The sequence below is a fragment of the Accipiter gentilis genome, chromosome 19, assembly GCF_929443795.1.
Source record: "Accipiter gentilis chromosome 19, bAccGen1.1, whole genome shotgun sequence".
Classification (NCBI taxonomy): domain Eukaryota; kingdom Metazoa; phylum Chordata; class Aves; order Accipitriformes; family Accipitridae; genus Astur; species Astur gentilis.
In genome coordinates this window covers 4,897,024-4,915,866 of record NC_064898.1, presented here as the reverse complement: position 1 = coordinate 4,915,866, position 18,843 = coordinate 4,897,024, and the positions used below count along the sequence as shown (strand labels likewise).

Sequence of the window (18,843 nt, the reverse complement as noted above, 5' to 3'; positions counted from 1 at the left end):
CTTCCTTATATCTAGTCTAAACCTACCTGCTTTTAGTTTAAAACCATTACCCCTTGTCCTATCACTACAGGCCCTGGTAAAAACTCTTTGTCCATCTTTCTTATAAGCCCCCTTTAAGTATTGAAAGGCCGCAACAGGGTCTCCCCAGAGCCGCCTTCTCCACACTGAACAACCCCAACTCTCCCAGCCTCTCTCCATAGCAGAGGTATTCCAGCCCTCTGATCTTTTTCGTGGCCCTCACTTTTGATGCCACAGAGTTTTGCCATTTGCCAGCTGAGGGAGAAACATGTGCTGACTGAACTCAGCTCCTTCTGGAGCCTATCAGTGCCCCTTCTTAGCTAATCAAACAGATAACAGACGTGGTTTGCCCAGTGAAGAGCATTTAGAGTTCAGCTTTCAGGTTGAATATGTAAATTCTGGTATTGTCATTTTTTGGGGAAAAAAAAGGAACAATGAGAAATGAACGAAAAAACTCCATAATGCATATTTTTAATTTAATAAGTATTCAATTCTTTTCTCTCTGAGAATAGGGACAGAACACAGAAGTAGTTTAAAAGTCTTGCTTCACAGTGCTTTGTGAACGAGATCTATAATAATACAATTCTGTGGTGTTGAAGTGAAATTCTTAATACTGTGTTCTGTTTCATGAGTTAATTTAATTAGTTATTGTTTGCTGAAGAGCTGGAACTATGCCAGGAGCCTGAATCCAGACTCAACCAACACGTGTGTGCGCCGTCTAAAGAAACTGGACTGAGCTCAGAGCCAGACGTTGTGAGCAGAGCTGAACTGAATGCAAAGGCTGGGACGACCTGCTCATAGCGGGTGTTAGAAACGGGTGCCCAGGCTTGCACCCAGGCGTTGTAGCCAGAGCAGCGGACTTCATCAGCACTTCCAGTTCGTGCCCCTGGGAGCCCCTGATTAGAAACCCAGCAGAGCTGGGAGCATCGCAGGTGCCTTGAATTCTACCTTCTGGGAACTGCGGAGCATTGTTTGGGGTTTGTGTGGCGGGGTTTTCGTAGCGGGGAAGGGGCTGCAGGGTCGGCTTCTGCAAGAAGCTGCTAGAAGCTTCCTTGCTCCAAGCTGGACCCACCTCTGGCCAAGGCTGAGCCCATCAGCGACGGTGGTAGCACCTCTGGGAGACCAGATTTAAGAAGGGGAACTGGTAGTGAGTGGGGGGATTGGAATGTGAGGGGAACACCTCTGCAGATGCTGAGGTCAGTGAGGAAGGAGGGGAGGAGGTGTGCCGGAGGAGGGGATGCCCCTGCAGCCCACGGTGAGGCGGCAGGCTGTCCCCCCCAGCCCGTGGAGGGGAGCCGGGGAGCAGATCTCCACCTGCAGCCCAGGGAGGACCCGACGCTGGAGCAGGGGGATACCCCCAAGATGGCGGTGATTCCATGGGAAAGCCCACGCTGGAGCAGGCTGTGACTGAAGATCAGCCTGTGGAAAGGACCCACGCCAGGGAAGTTGGTGAAGGACTGTCTCCCGTGGGAGGGACCCCACCGTGGAGCAGGGGATGAGTGAGGAGTCCTCCTCCCCCTGAGGAGGAAGGAGCGGCAGAGACAACGTGTGATGAACTGACTCCAAAGCCCATTCCCCGTCCCCCTGCACCCCTGCGGGGAGAAGGTGGAGAAAATTGGGAGTGGAGTTGTGCCCAGGAAGAAGGGAGGGGTGGGGGGATGGTGATTCAAGATTTGGTGTTACTTCCCATTATCCTCGTTTTGCTTTGATTTGTAGTAAATTAAATTGATTTTGTTTCTTCCCCAAGCCGAACCTGTCTTTTGCCTGTGACCGTAAGTGGGGAGCGATCCCTCCCAGTCCTTGTCTCGACCCACGAGCTTTTCTTTGTATTTTCTCCTCCTCATCCCACTGTGGCCGGGGGGAGGAGTGAGCGAGCAGCTTCGTGGTGCTTTGTTGCTGGCTGGGCTTAAGCCACAGCAAGCGTGTTCCAATTTCCAGTGTCTGTATTTCTTTATGTTGAAGGGTTTGAACACACAGGGTACAAGAAATATCTCGGAGAGTGAACTTGGGTATGGCATAGACAGAAATTTCCCCTTCATCTTGTTGGAGGTGATAGAGGACAAAATCTGGGCTCCCAAATCTACAGGTGGGAGGGAGCCAGAAGGAGCTGCACTGTATTGGGACTGGTGTATCATCCTCTATATTTGAACATACACATATGCAACTGTCTTAGAAAAACACAGTTTTTCTTTGCAGGCCTCCAGTCATAGCTTTTGCTTTCTTGGTACCTATAGATCTGTCTAAGAAATGTTGAAGGGGAGAGGGTGTCAGCACAAGTACAGCAGTGATTTGTACAAGGCAAGGAGAGAAACCCATAAACGTCCCCTAATGGAGCTGGAATTGTATTACTTAGGGCTTTTCTATACTGTGGTGCTTTAAATGCATCAGTAGCCACTTGGTGTAATAAAGATTTTGTTATCGCAATATCAAAGTGCTTAGACCCTCAATGTGGGATCCCATTCTCACCTAGCTATTTATGCCTATTTCCAGTTATAAATCTATGTGGCTTAAAAACAGTAGCAACCACTCTTCTAACCAGGACAGTTTTAACTGTGTAACTTCTCAAATCAGAGATCTGTGCTACACTAAGAATCTATGCTGGGAGCAAAACTGTGATTGAAACAGCATCTAAGGTGTTTGAAAATGCTCTATCCTGGGGATGTACCTGGAAGTGCTGTTGATTTTAACCTTGGTTTTGTTGGCATGATTCCTGACATCAATGTAACGTCTGTTGTTCTGGGTTTTTTTTCTCATAGGTTGGCTGGATTAACTGGCTCTCATTCAGAGGGAACTTGACAGATCTATTTTGCTTTCGTTGAACCTCTCTACTGCATTCCATAAAGATTTCCCAGGCCCAGAGGCTGCATGGAAGACAACTGAGCAGCACAAAAATGTGACTCTGACAAGAGACTCCAAGCTTTCTGACGAGGAATTTTCTACTGATCAGTTTATAATTTAAATGTATAACCGAAGCATGCATAATAGTTAACCTGATAGGGGGGAAAAAAAAGATTTCTTATTAATTACGGCTGCCAAAAAAGCAGTCACCTGAAACTTCAAAATGAGTGCTCCGTTAATCCCAAACAAGTCATGTTACGCCCAGCTTCAGGACAACCGCAGCGAAATAAAAAATAATAATGAAAGCATAGTGAGTGTGGGGGATACCAATGCCAACCAAATTGTGACAAAAGTTAGAACCACTGAAGGGGATATTAAGAAACACGATTTGACAGATGAGATTGGGAATATACACTCTGGAGGATCAGAGAAAGTTACTCATCTGAATACAGAACAGAATAAACTTCTGACCTTCAAAGACTCTCAGCCCTGTCACACCAGTGTACAAGAAAGTAAGCTGCCCCCCACCACAAGCAGGGAAATGGGGAAAGACTGTAGGACCAGCGAAGCTAAGGATATATCAAGGCATAACAGGATTAGCCGAGGACAAAGTCTGTCCAATTTAAAAAGTAGCACAAATGATGCCAACCTGGAGGTTACTTCTAAAGGTGATGTTGATTTCACCCAGAACGTTTCGAAGGGTAAAATGCCCAGGACTGTGGAGATGGAGAGAATAAAAAGGCTTTCTTTGGGAAGACCAAGTAAATTCTCTCCTCAATCTGAAACATTCGCAAAAGACTGCGTTGGCCGTGTGTCGTGTAAACGTCTGCTTTCTGCATCTTTGGACTCCATCGACAGGTCACACCATTTGATAGGAAATACAGAGAAATCACAAAAAACATCCACGGATCATTTTCTTGGGATGGTGTTTCATCCACTTGACAATACCTCAGAGGAAAATACTGTATTTTATTCCAAACCATCTACCTCAGGGAACAAGAAAATAAGTAAACCAGAAAATGTACCAAATGTTAACGTTGAAAGCACACTGCATACTTCTCATTCTCAACATTCAGCTGTTAAGCCCAATGAGATTGCTAGTAAATCAGAAGCACAATTAGGTCAGGGTAATAAAAGTAAAAAACTGGAGCTTAAGACTGCACCATCTCTACAGTCTAAACCTGTGTGTCAACAGAAGATTGAGAGAATTATGCTGGTGGAGTTCCTGGGATGTTCAAAAGATGAAAACACAGCAATGCAGGAACAGAAAGGCTCTGGGTCTGATGCATCAAAATGTCAAATATCCCATTTTCAACACGCCTGTAATAAAGTAGGGGATCCATTGTCAAGCCAGGTGGTAACCTATCCTGATGACAAATTGCTAAGTGATAACGTCACCATCGGTGGGGAAGGGAGAGGAAGGAATGACAGTGGCAACAGGCCAACTAGCCAGGGTGGTGAGGAGTATTTTACTGACGAAGAAGTGGAAACAATATTCCCGCTCACCTGCAGTAGTAAATCCAGTGGCAAAGTGACACCTAGAAAAAATGAAAATTTACATGAAGTTGACGCAGGTTGTGCTGAAACAGTTGGTGAACAGATATGTCTTACACATAATACTAATCTACCTGACAGCAAACCTTTGAAAGCTAATGAGAATAAACTGACGCTAGTCAAAGGAAGCACTGAGGATGCTGCTGTGCCTGCTTCTGATCTCTCAGATGAGCATGGAGTGCGCAGTGCAGAGACAGTGTCAAACCAACAACCCGACAACCACGACAGTGATGCGGAAACCTTGGACTTTTCCGTTCCAAGTAAAAAGAGAGCTAATGCACAGAAACATCTTCCAGAGGAAGCACCAGAGAGCTGTGAAGCGCCAGAAAGCTGTAATGTTTCGGCAAAGGCTGATGCCTTTTTATGCGTCCCAACGCCTGTGCGCCCGGTGGCAACGCTGGATGTTAATAGTCAGCCCACACTATCAAACAGTAATTTGAAGGACCTTTATGCACTTCATGTTGACAAACTGTCACCTTCCTCAGTCCTACCTCCCATTGACAGTACGCAGTTATTAAACATATCCCCTAAAGTGCCTATCAAGACTGCTTGCAGCAGTGCCATCCCCAAACCGATCCTGGTCCACTCCAAGGGCTCCCTTGCAGATAAGGCGGGTGTGGACAGTGACTGCAGTGAAAAGCTGGAAGAAAACGTCGAGATGAAACCTGCCATACCCAGGCCCAAACCCGTGAGACCTAAAATCATCACATACATTAGGAGAAACCCTCGTTCGATAGAGCAGCTCGACCCTTCGTTTGCACCGGCAGGGCTGCCCTTTGGTAGCCCTGCGTGTGGCATGCCCATCTCTACGGAGCAGAAGGTATCCAACGGAGGGGAGGCGAAGCCCGCCAGCATCCTGTACGACAAATTTAAACCTGACCTCCAGAAGCCAAGACTCTTCAGTTCTGGACTGGTGGTGTCAGGAATCAGGCCCCCTGGCCATCACTTCGGTCCGATGGGCGAGAAGTTTCTGCAGGAGGTAAGGAGGCAGCTTTGACAGCCTTTTTTTGTATGCCAGGTGGTGATCATTTACTTACTTGTCGCTGCCAGAAGTTAGTTCTCAAATAAGAAATAAATCCTAAATCAAGGCAGTGTGTGATCATTAGAAATAAACTTACTTAACCGTTTCTGGCACTGACCCTCTCGTGATGTCTGATCTGTGACTGGGAGTTGTCACCGTGTTCCTCCAATGTTCTCCAGCAAACCGGTCACCTGCTAGTAGTATAAATAAGGATGTTTAGAAAGGAAAAGACACGCTGTTTGAATTTATTCATAAATGGAATTTCTTTTTTTTTTTCCCAAGGAGCAGCTTTGGGAAATGAATGTAATTTGCCCACAGACACTTTTCCTCCTTAATGGGAAAGTTGGCAGGTTTTTGCAGACAGAACACTAGAGGTCTAAACTAATTCCCTTCTGTTTAGCTGTACTGAAACCCAGGGACTATCAGAGCTCTTGTTAGATTATATATATCATACAGGAAAAGATTTACTTTTGACTCATTTTAATGCTGTGTGTTATATTGACCTGCACCTCAAATAAGAAGTCTCCTTTCCCCAGAAAGCCTCCCCGAGCAGCCAAAAGGTGGTGGAAGTCCCTCTGGCCATCCCTGGCTTCTGATAGCTTGTGTTTCTGCCTTGATAAGTCGGTCAGGAGTTTTGGTTCCCTGAAATCCTTGCTGGGAGGTGACCACAGTGGAGGAAGGTTGACCTTGCTTGAAAGGTGGAGAAAGGACATTGAAGAGGGAGCTACATTCGGGTCTGTGATGTGCCCTTGTGTGTGCTGCTTGGGACCTGTGGTAGCTCAACAACCAAGCTTTTTGTATAAATACTGAAGATAACACAATTGTTTTTAATTTGAACCAGTCTTAAAAAAAAAAAAATACTTTTTTTTTTTTTTTTGCTGTGTGTCTTGTGGTCTTATTGAGGCTATTTTAATGCCTGCCTCATTCTACATACAGTATTTATCCAAGGAACACCATTGAAATAACAAATTTGGTGACTGTTGACAATCAAAAGCTGGCAAATACCCAAATTAAGATATCATGTGTGAGTGTAGATTGGCCCTTATGGCATGTTAACAGGCAACCTACTGAAGTGATCATGGATTATAGTTTTTCATAGAGCACCATCTCATCCCAAACACAGAAAGGACAGTGCTTGCTGCCCTTTCCCCTCTAACTTCAGTTTCCAGCTCTGTCCCTTGTATTTTGCATCCAGAGGAGGAATTATTCAAGTAATTGTAAGGTTGTCTATGTTAGCTGTTATTAGTATATCTTCACAATTGCCTTGTAAGGTGAGGGGAAAATTACTAGGTTATTACTGTTTAATGTATGGCAACAGAAATTAAAGCCAAAATAACACAGCTGCCGACTGTGCAGCTGTTTGGCTATTTATAGGATGACATGACCCTCTGAAGACCATAGGTGTCTATGACCCGTAGAGTTGGGGTTCAGATAATCAGGCAGGATCAGCAAACACATCTGGGAGTGAAGGACCGATTCCTGTGTACTGCTGAGGACTGTTCTTAACATGAGAAGGACTCAGGTTGTGGCAAATCTGCAGCACGATTTACTCTAGACTAGGGTTAGAAGGAGGACACTTATGGGCTGGAGAAGATCCAAAGCATCTTCCCCAGCTCCTCCAAGAAACATGACTTTGGGTGGGTATTTCAACGAGGGAAGATTTGAACCCAAGCAAGCTACTTCTTCAGAGAAGCTGGACTGCCTGGAGGAGAGGCTGGGAAGGAAAAGTCAATCAAACTGCGGTTTGTGTTACGACTTTGCATTAGCCCAGGAGTCAGGAGCTGATAGCAGAGGGTAATATTTGCTGTCTTGGGCTGCCACCCTAAAAGCAATTACTTTACTCTTCTGCTAGTTAGAGGAATGCAAAAGGGACTGATTTGGCTCCAGTATGGATCAAGAGAAAGGAAAACGACTGATCCATGGAAGTGGAGAGATGCTTAGAAGAGCAGCTGTGCACAGTACGGGTTCCTGACAGATGACTGATGTGTAATCCAAAAGAAACCAATTGGGACGGATTGAGATAGATCAAAATCACCCTGGTGAAGGGACAGTGTTGAAGACTCAGAGATTTTGGAGACAAGGAGACTCTGGGGGAGGATGGCTACTGTTTTGTGAAAGAAAAAATCCCAGATTGCCCTATTTCACACATCCAGTTTGGGCTTTGGAGAGCTTTGATTAGCATTTTATAGCTCTTTACATAGCTGTGATAGGGAGTGTTAATAGCTGCTCTCAATCAGACCTGTAATCTCTAAGCACCCTTCAGCTAGCTAAATGGTAGGAACAATTAAATACCCATCAGGGTGCCATGAGTTAGAAAAAATAGGAAGGTGCCCTCTTCAACAGAAGACTCCAAGGCAAGGCCAGGGGAGCTGTGTGAGGAAGACTCCGGGGCTACCTGGGTGCAGTGGGGAGCCTGCAGGGCTCCTTGAGCTGCCGTCCTAAAGCTAGCGTAGGGCAACTCAGACGCAAAGCCCAGCTCATGCGTGAAGGCAGTCTAGCTGTGCTCAGAGACTGGGTCCGTAATGGGATTGAGTTAAGGTTAAATGAGCAGCCTTGCCTATGGCACTGGCAGCTACATTTTTTTTTTTTTTTTTTTTTCCTACCATGGCATGGTGTGGAGGTAAAATCTTTCATGCCTATCTTCGTCCCCAAAAGAAAGGTCGAAACCCCCTCAAAGTGAATTGCTTAAAAAACCCAGTCATTGTCCAGGGCAGGTCGCTGCTGCCCACATCCTTCCTCACAACGTGGGCTCCCCATCTCAACGCGGACTTCAGCCTCTTCTAGTCAGCACCAGTGGGAATTTGTGGCCAGTTTGTGGGCCCAGTTACCTCTGTGGGAAGTAACAGAGCAAATCGTGGGACCCAAAGGCTGTAGCCTTGCTAGTGAACTGAACAGTGGAAGGGCACGGCCTCCAGTGCTCGCGCAAGGTTGTCCTTACTGCTGGACTGGGAGCGTGCTCCCCAGCTCAGTGTCCACCTCGGCCAGCGTGTGCTCACCCAGAGGCTGTTCCCAAGGACCAGTATGGATGAGACCAGCCTGGTCTGAAGGGTGAGAGTTTACCCATATGGATATGGTCCGTGCCTTGTCAGAGAGTGCTCGTTGGCTCACTTTATTCACTGCTTTATGGCTGCACCAAGAGCCCTGGTACTGGTGGGAGTCTGTAAGGAGGTCTGCCGATCCCCAGCTCTCCTGCCTGCCCCATACAACCATGGGCTAAAGCCTAAACTAAAGTTGAAATGAAAGGCCTGCAGGGGAAAAAGGGGTAGGGGGAGTTGTTTTATACATGGTCAAACCAGCAATTTTTCCCCCTAATCTTATTACCTGATCTGCCTGAACTGATGTCGCCACCGCTTTTCCCAGATAGTTGCCTGAAGCAGGCACTGGACAAGAAAATTCTTGCTTGAGGCATTAATGTTTGACGATGTTATAAACAAAGTAACACGAAGGAAAGCGTTGGGTATCCTTACCTGCTGGCCATGCTGCCAGCTCTGCTTGGGATTACCCAGCCTGTGGAAATTCCTGTACACTCCAAGTATTTGCTGCAGACTTTCCAACTCTTTCTAAGAAATTTCTTAAATGGGGTGAGTGGGGAATGAGCAGACAGTCACGCACAGTAAAACTCTGAGCTGAGCTGCTTTTTAGTTGGCAGGCTGCAATAGATCTTTTCTTTAAATGTCCTCATACAAAAATCCAGTACAGGATGCTCACAGGTCTCATATTAATCCATATCTTTCTGAAGAGTTTTAAAATGGCCTTATAATCAATAATTGCATACAATTCTATTGAGAGTAGCTACATTTTACACTTCATGGATTCACTGTTAAATAGAAAAGAAAAAATAATATGTCTTAATAGCAAGTTTATGTCCTCCAAAACTGGGCTCTTCAAAAAAAGCATCTATTTCTTCAGCAGTATTTGGGTAAATTACAGTTTGACTCGATGATTTTAAGGGTCTTTTCCAACCTAAATGATTCAATTCTAAATCCTTCTCACTTCTCTCAGCTTGAGAAGATGTTTTATGCTTGTGATTGATTGATTGGTTTTGTGTGGATGTTTGTTGCCCTTCTGAGTTACTCCTAGCATACTGTCAATAAAGAAAAAAATGAGGTGACTGAAGGTTTGGCTAAGCTGACCCAGTTTATAAAAAATACATGGTTTCTATATTTAACGATTTTTTCTATTCCTTATACTGAAGAACTTGGCATTAGTATATACACTGCCAGTTAAATATGAAATGATAGGAAGTGTATAGTGGAATCTGATTGAAATAAATTCATCAGGGAGAGAGAAGTTAACCAAATCTTATCCAGAAAAACAATCTCATATCCAGAAGTTGAAAATAAGCAGCTAAGCTTCTCCTGCAGTCTGAGCCTAGAGCATCATGTATACAGTAAAAAACTACATCCTAACTTGTAGAAATAGGTCATAGGAGTATAATAAAAATGGAAACGGGAAGATCTAATGGCAGGAAATAGGAGTGCAAACAAAGGAAAAAATATAGAGCAAAAATATAATGCTCAGTGTTTGTTGCATCTGCCCTCCCAGTTCCTGTGCAAAGGGCTCAAAGATTTTATATTTAATAGTTTAAGACCAATCTTGTCTCTTTTAGCATATTAAAGATTTTTTAAATTAGGATTAAAGATCTTGAAGCAGCTAGGATCAAAGCTTTTATAGCCAATGTTGAAGTGTATATACTAAATGCTTATAATTGCTAAATAGAAATTGATTTGGCATATTATATGCATCATAACTTACAGCAGAGTTAATTAATTGGCAGTTACATTTCTTCCTAGGTAGCCTATGGCACTTTTTGATTAATTTTTAAACAAATTTAGTTCAGATTTCCTATTTCCTAAGCTTTTTTTTTTTTGTTTTTTTCCTGTGGCCTAAATGGGATGCACTGAAAAAATATTTATGGGTCCTTTCTACATTATGATGATTTTACATTTTATAAGAAAATGGTAAAGAAGTTGCACTCTACCCAGAAAAGCAAAGGGTTCTTTGCAAGTGAGAGCGGTGAAAACTACTGACATTGCTCTGTGCCCTTGTCCCAAGTCACGAAGCAGCACAGCGAGGTGGGCATCGGAGCCCAGCTTGAGTGTAGAAAGATGCAAGGGCTGAATCAGGGAACCAGGTCATTCCCTGACTGCAAGTTCCCTGGTAACAGCCGGTTTGCTGGAAATACTTCCAGCTTGGGATTTACTGTGCTGTCCTCACAGTATACGCCCATTAAAATACTGAGAGATTTGTCACTGATTTTAGCAAAGCAGCATCAAATTGTGATAAACAGTAAATGTTTCACATCTGCAAATTTGCTTTTTTTCTCCAATTCAAATGGGCAGCTGCGTTTTATAGCTCTGATTTGGAATATTCAACAGCCCCCTGAAAATGTGGCATACAGAAATGTGCCCACCTCCACAACCAGATCTCTTTTCAGGAACTTCAGGGGCACAGATTACAATGAACATTTCACAGTAAGAACGTGTAGAGTTTTTTTCTCACACAAGTGATTTGACAATACCATTTCTCTGATAAAATGAACTTAAAATACCTTCAGCTTTATTTTTAACTATCTAAGTTAAAACTGACTTCCTCCAAAATCATATCTCAGTAAGAATATTTTAAATAACTTCTAATGCAGATTCCACTTACTCTCTTGGTGTATCTACCTCTGTAAGTAATATCACCTTTCAGAACTTAACAGTAACTTCATCTTCACTAATTGAAGATTGTCCATTTATCTGTTTTCTTTTGTGGGAGAGATCAATTCTTTATTTGGGTTTAGTTGTGTATTGAGACTGTAATGTGTGTCTATTTTTGGACAGTGACTCATACGGTAAAACCATCCCTTTTTGAAAGTGATGATCTGTCTGCAGTGTTCTGAAGCCCAGAATCACAATGAAGGAAAATTAGCCTTTATAAGCAATTTAGAGCTCCATATTTTCTGGGTTTATCGATTTATTGCATAATATTTGTGTTCATGATTTTTCCGTAGGTTGGGGAAAGACCTGCGAAAGATGAATTTTGCCCTCCATCCTATACTCACTACGAGGTCCCACCAAGTTTTTATCGATCTGCCATGATACTCAAGCCACAGTTAGGACTGGGTGCAGTGTCCAGGTTACCATCTGCAAAGAGCAGGATTCTCATTGCAAGTCAAAGATCCTCAGGTAGCTGTCTCCATCAGCAAGGAGAAATAACAAGTGCTCCCAGCCTCTATCATCCTGATGCTTCAGGTAAAGTATGAACTTTCTCTCCTTTCTTTTAACTGTAGTCGCCAAAAAGATTTTTTTTTTTTCAGACAGAAATATCACAAAATGAGCAATATCTTGACCTGATGCTGCAAAGCTCCCACAGCACTCTTTGAGATGTCTTTTTATCCTGCAGCAAGGCTGACTAGGGAGTCTGGGACTTGTACAAAGGTTGTTTAACAGGTCATTGCCAAAGAAGGAGAATCAATTTCAGTAATAATTCTCATTGTGCTCTTTTTTATCATCCTCCTCCTTGCAAATGCCTGAAAAAACCTTGCTTTTGTCCTGTGGAAGATAACGGGGCATTTTCTTCCATCATGAAGACCCCGTCGTTCAATCTGAATATGCCATTCCCCACCATGTTGTGCTCTGAAAGCCTGGGCCGTGTTCACATGTGCCAAGAGAGATCTTGAATCTCTGAAGCCCTGGTGTACACCTCCTTGGAGACAACATTTCTAATACTTTTTTCTTCCCAGCTACTGCCCAGCTCAGCATGACCCTGGGCAGAATTACAGGGGAGGGAAAAGCAAGAGAAGAGTCGGAAGGAGAAATGTACGGTGCCACGAGACAGAGATAATAACTACTTCTACACGACACTCCTTGGTAGCCTCGAAAAGCTTGGAGGTTTTAACAACATGCATTTAAACAGCAGCAAGTTCAGACACAACTGAAAATCAGTCATTGCCAGAGTGAAACATAGCAGCTGTTGAACAGGCTACAAGTCTGCAGAGATTTTTAAAAATAGTCATAAGGGATAAAGTTAAGTAATGACTTGGGTTCATATGGTCCCTCCTCTTGCCCTAGGATGGGATTCCTTCTGATAGATGTTTATTTAGCCTGTTCATGAAAAACTATTTATAAAAACCTTCAATATGAGATCCTGGAGCCTCTGAAAGCAGGCTGCGCTGATGCATTACCTGCTTTCAAGTTAAACGTTTTCCCTAGTGTTTTGCCTAATCCCCTGTGTTGCAGTTTACTTCCTCTTCTCTCTGGAGTGGACGTGGGGTCTTCTCCTCTTTGCAGGTATTTGAAAACTATTATTTTCTCTCCCCAGTGTCCATTTCTCCATACTAAGCTGCAGAAGAATTTTATAGAAAATTAGAATGGCAATGGGCCATAAGTGTCTTTACTTACCCTGAGAGGACAGTATCAGTCAGTAAAACAGGTTGCCAGGATTTGGGATTTATCAGAAAATCAAGGTTCTCAGTAACACAGTGCCTCTTGCCACTATCCTTTACTATCTGACCCTGCATCTGGAGTTTATCTAAGTTGATGTCATTAGCAGAAGCTGACCAAGCTCAGCTGTATGTGACTTCTCAGACACTCCAAGATTGCACGCTGTGTAGTAAATACCAATTCAGCGCTGTGAGTTGAGTTCAGTCAGCACTGAACATGGGAATACAGGTGCAGAGAGCAATTGGATCATATTTTCCATTTAAATGAAACTGCAAGAGGCTGCAAGTTCAGCATATAAGTAGGGTAAGCCATTGCAGAACAGGGACCAGTTTGGGAGATAGATATGAGAGGAATGTATGAACAGGACCTTTTAACAAATCCACTGTCTTTTCTGATCCTCGGAAATGAGCATAGTCTTGATTTTTATTCATCCATCATGCCTATTATCCTGCATCATTGATGACTGCAGACATGACTTTTCCTTAGCCATTTTTAATCCATATAGGAACTTGTCTTGTATGTATTAATTGACTGTCTTCCTATATTATGTGACATTCTAAAATCTGAATGGTATCAGGCTATCAGTCCTATTTATTGTCTGTAATACTGCCTTTTAAAATTCCAGTGCATGAGAAGTAATGCCTGAGGAAATTGCACTAGCTGTTAGTGCAATTCCTATTCCACTGAAGTTGTATTTCCTAAAGTTTTCATGTTTCTCAAAAGTTGGGGTTTTTTTGATCTTATCACTGATTATTTCTTGGACCTTGTCTGCTTTGGAGGTCAAATCTAATTCATAGCTCTCCATAATTTCCTTCCTACAACCGTTACTTTGTTTGTTCCTCTCTAGTCTATTGATACCGAGCTGTTTCAAAGATGCTGTTAAAGATAACTCACGGTAGTCCAATAATCTGTCTGCCATCTCCTTCAGGATCCTGAAGTGTGTCTCATCTGGTCTTTGAGCTCTGACTGTTTTTATTGATTTTAAATTACCCAAGACTTGTTCTGGAGAGGTTGCTAATGTCTCTAGTTTTTCACTGTCCACCCCAGGATACATTGTTTTAACTTCTGGCATCTCACCTTCCATTTTCCTTGTGAGATGAAGAACGTGTTTAATTTTTCTGCAACATCTTATTCTGTTGCAAAGTACTTCTCATTGCTCTCTGTTGATTCAATGCCTCTCTGCATTGATCTTTTGTGTATTTCTGATATCTTGTATTAGTTGCTTTACATTTTTTTTGGGGGGGCATTTTATTTCCCACTTATCTCTTCAAGCTGGGCTAATAATCACCTTTTCCTTGTCCAAAGCCTTTGTCCTCGTATACCTCAAATGACTTAGTCTTTCTCTCAGCAGCCTTCATAGGTCAGCATACCAGTCTTTTCGTCTTGAATAATTCCTTTTAAGAAGAATGAATTGCTCATGAAAGAGGCTGAAGTGACAGCAGACAGGCCAAGACTGGCATAGGAGTGGAAGGGCAGCAGAGAACTGGTACCTGTGGCTGTGTCCACACCGGTGCACAAACACAGACCAGAGATGGGTCCCTAGTTGCCATGGAGGGGCTGGGACAGCAACCCCTGGCATGCCAGAGCTGGTGTGGGGCTGACTGAAGGGGCTCAGAGTAGGGCCAGGAACCATCTAGCTAATTGTTTTAAGGTACCCAACAGCATTTTCAACCACTTTCCCTTAATTTAGCATTTGGTTGTGGTATTAAACTTTAATCTGCGTTATTGGTTTTGCTGCAATATTTGAGAAACGGGATTAAACACGGCTTCAATAGAGTCATATTTACAAATATAAGCAAACGAAACGCATGAACATGTGGTCAGCATACTGGAAGTGGATCTGGGAAGACCCTTGCTCATGGGTGTTGTGGGGTGCGAGGACTTGGCTGACTGCAGGAAAAGCAGCTGGGGACTAGGAGGTATTTTTCTCTCAGGGATACCCATCCTACCTTCAAGACTGCTAATCAGCATCTCTTGCAGCTCAGTCCTGAGCTTTTAATCCAGTTTCTAATCCTAGTGATTTCAGTCCTGCCCTGGGGTAATGGAAGCAGAAGGATCTAGCCAGTTGCCATCCCGTGACAAAGTGTGAGGTACCATGGAGGCTTTTAAACTGAAATCGCCATGGCACAGTATCGAGGACAGCAGCAGTGCCTCATAATGAGGATTTTATTCCCCTTTGCCATGCCATTCATAATGTAGCAGTCTGTTTAAGCAGCACTGATAAGCTGAGTGGTTTGGCCCATGTATAACACTAATACTCATAAAATTGACTCTGAAATAATTGATAATTAAATCCCTGAACTGCTGTGATGGACTGCAAGTACTACAAGTACATTAAGGGTTTCGTTAGTTTTAAGACATGCCAAGTAGAAAGTAAAATAATAATGAATGATCCAACAAGTGTGATCTCCAAGTGTGATGCCTAAAATGAGACTGGAGCAGTGATCCTTCTTTGTCTGTAGGACATGGCACACGTGTTGGCATTGGCTGTGAGTTCCTTATGAAGCAGTGCTGCTCCTTGGGTGATGCTTTGCCTCAGATGGGTCAGGCAAGCAGCCTGACTGTAAGAAAAAGCATTCTGCACTGTAGGTAAGATAGGAAGTCATTGAATTATGATGTATTTAAAGGTGCAATAGTGTCTCTGAAAGCTTAGCATTTGTTTGTTTTATGTAAATTGCCTCTGCTGTTTCTATGGGAAAATTGTAATTCAAAAGAAGCATTGAAGGATACTGTGTCTATAACATATAAATTATGAATATGTTTTCCTTGGTTATAAAGACTTCTTGGAGCAAGCATATTAGGATTTGCATTAATTAGCTGATGATTTTCATGGGATTAATGTCTGATTTTGAAAAGTATAACAGAGATCTCATCATTAAAACTTCACTGAATTCTACTCATTAACTTCATTTAATTCTACATTTTTCAGGAGTATTTATGGTATTTTTTTCTCCGAGTGAGTTAATGAAGTGTTGTTTCCTTATCATCTCTCTCTGTATTAAATTTGCCAGTCCTGAGGGTCTACCAGTTCCTCTCATTTCTAAGCAAGTTAACTCTTGTTAAAGATACAATTTATATCTAAATCAGGACAGCAATGTTTCTGATTAGTCAGACACACAGAGGTATATTCATTTATTTGTGTGTTTGCATATGTATAACGTATTTCGTCATGAATGCTACAATATGCCTACAGTTTCTCCTGGTAGGAAAGCTTTGCTTTCATGTTTATTCTCAGGAGTACCTAATACCTGAACAAGTAAATGAGATTTGGTGATAGAAAGGGGGTTTTGAGGTTACTTCCCAAAATGCTGCATTACTGCTACTCCAGCTGTGTGTTTATTTTATAGGTTTGCAGTCTGAGGTGCTTGGATTTGAGCTGGCAAACTTCTAAATTATTTAAGGAAAGAGGTGACAAGGGGAGAATTCAGAGAGGAAAATATTCTCTATCCTCCACTAATCTGCAGTGTTTTCAGTTGGCGCTCTGCTTTTTTGGGGAGACCAATCTGACCGTATTTCAAAAAGAAAAATTAAGTGCTTCAAAGAAAGACACACACTTCTTCAGAGTTTTGCTAAGGACATTGTCACCTCACTCGACACTTAGCTATATGCCAGCTCTCTGCTCCCAACAACGATTGCATCTTCAAAGAACCAAAATGCATCGTATGAGGAGGGTCGTCTATGTGACTCTTGTACCAAATTGTCAGTCAAGAGAACGGTGTCAGTAACAGTCTGGGCGCAGCAGCAGGCAAATGCTTCGCACCTTACCTCCTCCCTGGCGAAAGCCAAGCATTGGCGCTGGCCGGGCACCCGCAGGCGCTTCTGAGCAGCCGACGAGCAGCAGCTGGGCAGATGAGACGTGGCTCTGGTGCACAGAGAAGTGTTCTTGCCGCTCTGGGCTTTCAGTGGAAAAATGCAGTGAGTGTGGCTCAGGCACTGACAATTCCTGTGCCGTGGGATGCGGCTGCTTTGCGCATCAGCTACAAAGCACACACAGTCATTTGCAGTTTGAACGAAGGGCGAGCTGACAAATTCTTGGGGTTGTGAGAAGGTGCTAACCAGCCTTGGGTGACTTGGGAAGGCACAGAGGAGCTTTTAGGGGCTTTTAAATCTGAATCAGGAGGAGATGAGCATTTCCTACCGTATGACGGTGGACTGGCCGATCAGAAATTAATTGATGTTCAGCAGTGACAACTGTTTTGCCTTTGGAACTGAACTGTCCCAGGCTTGACAGTATTTGGATGAGAGACCATCAGGGGAGCTGGGCACAACCTGCTCACTGCTGTTTAGTTGTAAATCATTAAAGCCTCTGTTTTAAAGCCTCTTTCCTCAGTTCTTGTCCAGAGAGAAGTCATTATGTCTGTAACAGGGAAACCACAAAGATAGTGGCAACAGAATAGGTTTCTTACTTGCGTAATTTGTTTTTAATTTGCAGAGATATCAATGATTGGGTTAACTCTGCTTATATTATCTCTGACTAATGCAGTGACCTTGCAGGTAACTTCTTTGCCCCAGATTCCCCAATATGCAATGAGAATAATGGTGTTCAGAGCATCCTATAAAAGAAAGTGAGCTTTCTGAGAGAAAATGACGCCTAATGATTAAAGTTTTAATGGAAATTCTTGTCAAAAAAACCCCCAGCAACCTACTAAAAACCTCACCACAAGAAGACAAAGGCTTGCCAAGGATCGCTGAATTGCAAGCAGAGTTGAAGTCTTGAACCGCTACTCTTTTTCATAAGAACATATCTGTGTAACTCCTTTCTTTAATTTTTCATTCATTTCAGCTAAAACCTATTTCATTTTTCACAGAAGTCACATGAAAGTTGCTTATACATGTGCATGGAGATGTGATTCATGTGCAGTGGGGATGCATAAGAAGTCTAGCTCAGACTTTTCTTAAGGCTCCCCAGACACATCTGGTTTGTGTCAATCAGTTGCTACCTCAAAAAGTTTTCATGTTTCTAGATGGGAACAGCTTGAAGTGTCATAGAAAATCACTTGTGTGCCATGCAGACAACAATACTTAATTCTATAATTAGCTTCAGGCAGTGAGACAGCTGGAGAGATTTTTTGCCAATTTTTTAAGCTTATTTTGGCAGATTTTTATTAAAATGAAAGCTGCTCATTAAAATAACTTTCGTTTTGAACTTCCAGATCTTGTTTGCAGGAGTGCTTCTATACTTCTAAGAAACAGAAATAAAGAAAGAACATCCATCGTAAAACTCGATGATATTTAGAACAGAAAATACGTACAATAGGCTGATGTCTCATGTATTTTAATGAGAAAGAAGACACAAAATGACTTAGCTTTAAGGATTTCAATGCACCCCTAATGAGGATAATGTCCTGCCCCCAGGTCCTCGTGGTACAGAAGAGCTGGATTACAAAGAAGAGAAGTGAAAAATAATTTAAGGGTAATCAGGAGTTCAAGATACAAAATATTGTTAGTTCAGGGGTAATTTGAATTGAAGTCATAAACTGAAACACTCACTGTGAGTGAGTTTCTCACAGGAACTGTGAGAAAAAACACTGAATCCTCTGCCTGGGTCTGGGAGAATGCTTTTGAAGAAAAGATAGAGATGTCTCAGCATTTTGTCACCAAAAACTTTCTGGTTTTAAGGAAATTCTTCTGCTTCAGTGACACTCGTGGTCTCAGTGTGCCGCAGACTGCAGGTGCTTGGTTGCAGAGCGGTGCAGAGAACGGACAGCCCGGGGACTCGGTGTGGGCATCCCTGCAGTTGAGCTGGGGACATGGGAGTCCCATGCCCACTGTACTAGGGCAAGTGCATTTCAAATGCTTTTTAAATAAAACCATTTCTAACGACTTCCCCCCACTGCCCCAGTGGAATTTCCCCTGTTCTGCTGCAGGAAATTTGTGATATTTATAGCTTTTTGCTGTAAAATGGAAAGATTTCTCCCTCTACCTCAATTTTCAGAGATTCTTAGGAAAGAGGAATCTCAACTCTCAGCTTACGTAGTGCAGGTG

General features: G+C 43.0%; 1 protein-coding gene across 3 annotated transcripts in view; it reads left to right on the top strand.

Moving 5' to 3' along the window:
- MTUS2 (microtubule associated scaffold protein 2) overlaps nucleotides 1-18,843 on the top strand; it is a 305,198-nt gene that overhangs the window by 107,840 nt on the left and 178,515 nt on the right. For all 3 annotated transcript variants that reach the window (XM_049823283.1, XM_049823284.1, XM_049823285.1), the window contains 2 exons: nucleotides 2,775-5,389; nucleotides 11,427-11,667. In XM_049823283.1, the coding sequence (XP_049679240.1) occupies nucleotides 3,080-5,389; nucleotides 11,427-11,667 (2,551 nt within the window). In that variant the 5' untranslated portion in view covers nucleotides 2,775-3,079. The remainder of the gene's footprint in view (nucleotides 1-2,774; nucleotides 5,390-11,426; nucleotides 11,668-18,843) is intronic.